The sequence below is a fragment of the Pollachius pollachius genome (assembly GCF_949987615.1).
Source record: "Pollachius pollachius genome assembly, chromosome: 6".
NCBI lineage: Eukaryota > Metazoa > Chordata > Actinopteri > Gadiformes > Gadidae > Pollachius > Pollachius pollachius.
Window position 1 is genome coordinate 14,245,802 of NC_136939.1, and position 3,813 is coordinate 14,249,614.

A 3,813-nucleotide genomic window follows, 5' to 3' on the forward strand; every position below is an offset into this window, starting at 1 on the left:
ACGGATGGTCCTTTGTAAGGGTATCCCTCTCTCTCTCTCTCTCTCTCTCTCTCTCTCTCTCTCTCTCTCTCTCTCTCTCTCTCTCTCTCTCTCCCTCTCCCTCTCTCTCTCTCTCTCTCTCCCTCTCCCTCTCCCTCTCCCTCTCCCTCTCCCTCTCCCTCTCCCTCTCTCTCTCTCTCTCTCCCTCCCTCTCCCTCTCCCTCTCCCTCTCCCTCTCTCTCCCTCTCTCTCTCTCTCTCTCTCTCTCTCCCTCTCTCTCTCTCTCTCTCCCTCTCTCTCCCTCTCTCTCTCTCTCTCTCTCTCTCTCTCTCTCCCTCTCTCTCTCTCTGCCAGATCTCTCCTCGTCTCGCAGGCTTCAGATCAACCTGCCTTGCGCCTCACTTAACGCCCAGCGCTAGTGATGGAGCCCAGGGGAGACGACGGAGGAATCGAGGGGGGGGAGTTTTTTTATGATGGTCGGCCCACCACACCCTTACACCCACAGCCACAGCCGTACCCTCCCAGGGTGGCTGGAGGTTTCCCACTGTGGTCTCACTGACCACTGCACTACCGCTGTCAATCAATTGTGATTATGTGTATTTGTGTGTGCGTGCGCGCATGCACACGTGTAGGTGTGTGTGTCATGTTTTGAAATGGTGCTGATCTTCCTGTGTGAGCCGGGTCCATCTTAGTGCCTGTTTTTCCCGCTGAACCCTCCTATTCTTCCTGTAGTGAGAAACCCCTTGATGTATGAGGGGACCCCCTTTCCCGCCGCCAGCCCCAAAACAGCTTGAACTGAGTGTTTGTGTGCATATGTGTGTTTGTGTGTGTGTGCGTGTATGTGTGTGTGTGTGTGTGCGCGCGACTGCGTGCGGTGTCCCAAGGGCTGCAGGATGTTCACCTACGTGAAGGCGTTCGACGGGCAGCAGTACTCCACCCTGAAGAGGCAGTGCCTGCAGAGCGGCCTGCTGTTTGAGGACCCCCGCTTCCCCGCCTCCGACGACTCCCTCTTCTACCAGGGCAACAGGATCGGCCGCGTGGTGTGGAAGAGACCGCGGGTGAGTTATCCCGCCCCCTCCCCTCCCTCAAAGTCGAGGATGTGTCGCTCCTCTAAAGACACGCAAGGACCGCTCAATGGGACAACTATGGATCACTTCTCGGCCCGCTGGATGAATATCCGCCCATGGCGGCGCCCGTAGCGAGAGATCCTCGCCTTGGTAGCGGTCGACCAATGGCTGACATCAGAGATACTACGTCCGTATCTTTCCACGGTTATTGGTCGCAGCCCACAGGCCGTGTGAAGGGTTGCGACCACACACGTTGTGTTCCTCTCCTTGGTTTGCTTGTCTTCATAAGGGAAATCCCGCCGAAGGCAATGGGTGGGGGTTGGATGTCACTCACATCCACTTCAGCCTGTCACTCATTGTCACTTGTCTGTCACATTGATGGGGCTTATCTCACGCAAACGCACACAAACACACACACACACAAACACGCACATATGCACACATGCACACTTACAAGAATGGACCCAAACACACACACACACACACACACACACACACACACACACACACACACACAGAATTAGCCGGAGCACCGATACCACCACACCTGACTCGGCAGACTGTGGAGGATGGAGGAGGGGGGAAGGGGGAGGGGGAAAGAGGGGGGGGGGGGGGTCTCCTGATGGGGGGTGTATCCCCACTTATCCTCGCTGCCGTGATGCTGGTGACGCAGTCAACCGTGTTGGGTTGCCAGGGAAACTGTTGCACACTGATTGTAGGTTTGAGTCTCCGTGGATACCTCGCCCGGTGGTTTGGTTCCCTCTGATTTGTCACTACCCAAGCCTAACCGTTATACTCAGAATCTGACATCGTTCACCCAATGTCCGTGTCAATATGACACAATGTTTACTAGTTGATTTTAATTGTTTGGTTGATTGTATCCGCACAATTAAGTCGAACAAGTTAGCCGCACAAGTTGTTGCACCACAACATGTAATGGTTGCATAGCTTTAAACAAGCGTCAGGTACCCCCTGCTATCCCCTGAGGTGTATTTTTATTTAGTTTATTCGATTGTTAACGTCTGTCGTTGTAACAATGTGCAGCAGACATTGATGATACGATATTATCGCTATATCGTGCAGAATTTCATTAAACAGTGTTAATCAGAAAAATATATGCATTGGATAATCATTTTTTGTTTGTCTGTGTTTTAAAGCTTATTTGATTGAAAAAGGGAGGAGGAGGAGGAGGTGGGGGGATTTAATGCACTGGCTGACCTCATGCATCTTGGCTGCCTGGCTTGTCTGTGGCTGCAGTGAAATCCCAGAGGCAGAGCAGCCCAATCATACCTAGAAAATTACTGTAAACACCCTCCCCCTTCACCCCCTTGTCTCTCTCTTTTTCTATCTCTCTCTCTATCTCTCTCTCCCGCCACAATCCTCCTGGCTCCCTGAGTCCCTCTATCTGTCTACTCTTGGTCATGGTGCAGGGTTATTTATATCCTGATTGACAAGTGAGAACCACGAGGGCCCAGTTCCTTGCTGATCCAGAGCCTCAACGTCTTTGCTCCGCAATGAGGGGGGCTAAATCTCCCTCTCTCTCTCTCTCTCCCTCCCTCCCTCTCTCCCTCTCCCTCTCTCTACCTATCTCTCTCTCTCTCTCTCTCTCTCCTTCTCTCTACCTCTTCCCTCTCTCTACCACTCCTTTTCGCTCTCTCTCCCTACCTCCCCCTCTCCTTCTCTCTCTCTTTCCCTCCTTCTCTTCTCCCTCTCCCTCCTTCTCTTTCTCTCTCTCTCCCTTTCACACACCCCCGCCCTCTCTCTCTGACAAGACAGTTGACACACGACGAGACGAGACGACGTGTTGTGAAGAGATCTCACACACACACACACGCAAGACAAGATGGACCAGACAAGCCAAGACGGACGATGAAACAGGACCTATGACGAGACGTGCCTGACGTGAGGAGACAGACGGACAGACAGACAAGTTACAGGACACATCAGACAGACGTGTGCGGACGCATCGACGCGTGCGTCGTGCCGTGCTAACACGTGTTTCTGTACCCTGGGACCAAGGCTCTTCCCCTGCCGTGGTTTGGGATTGGTGAGCCCTGAGAGCCCTGGGAGCCGGCCTGTAGCCTCTATAAAGACCGGGAGACCGTGTGAAGGCTCAGCTCCTCAGTGACAGGCTCTTAGGGATCGCAGGCTGTGCCGGCATGCGGCAGCATCGGTAGTATCGGCAGCCGGCCATATCACCTCCCTCCACCGCCCAGTGTCTGGAGTGGCCCGGCAGGCAGGGATCGATACTCTATTACTTCTTCCAGCTAAACCAGACGCGGGGCACTCCCACTGGGCTAGTGTTGTCGGGGAACGGCCCCTCCTGGGCTCCGGGGGCCCCAACTTAATCAATAGAGAGACGCACACGGGGGGAATAACAAACGGCGATCGGAGGACTTCATTTCACTCCTATAAGCTAATTGTGGTGTGGCATAAAGTCCTTCTTCCGAAAGCGCTCTGATAGTGACTTGATGATGTAAGAGCAGGATCATTGCGTGCAAGGCAGTCATGCGTATGTTCACGAGTCGCGTATACACATTTAGTTAGTTGCGTGGCATGGCACATGTCTAGCTTGAGTCTAAATTTGATGTGGAACTATTATCGGGAAAACCACGGTTGTTTTGCCTTGATGAGTTCAGCCTCACATTCCTGTGCGCAAAAGAAGATTGTTGTTTCCTTCATGTGGTTTTAGAGAAAAGGAAACAAGACAGAGTAAAAACTACTGACTTTTCGACCACATTGCCCAAAAATACCCATTCACATACGC

General features: G+C 52.9%; 1 protein-coding gene across 1 annotated transcript in view; it reads left to right on the forward strand.

Moving 5' to 3' along the window:
- Positions 1-872: 872 nt before the first annotated feature.
- Positions 873-3,813, forward strand: part of capn5b (calpain 5b) — a gene marked incomplete at its 5' end in the record, with an annotated part of 24,531 nt that continues 21,590 nt past the window's right edge. Inside the window, one exon of the mRNA XM_079738560.1 lies at positions 873-1,037. Within this exon, the coding sequence (XP_079594686.1) occupies positions 873-1,037 (165 nt within the window). The remainder of the gene's footprint in view (positions 1,038-3,813) is intronic.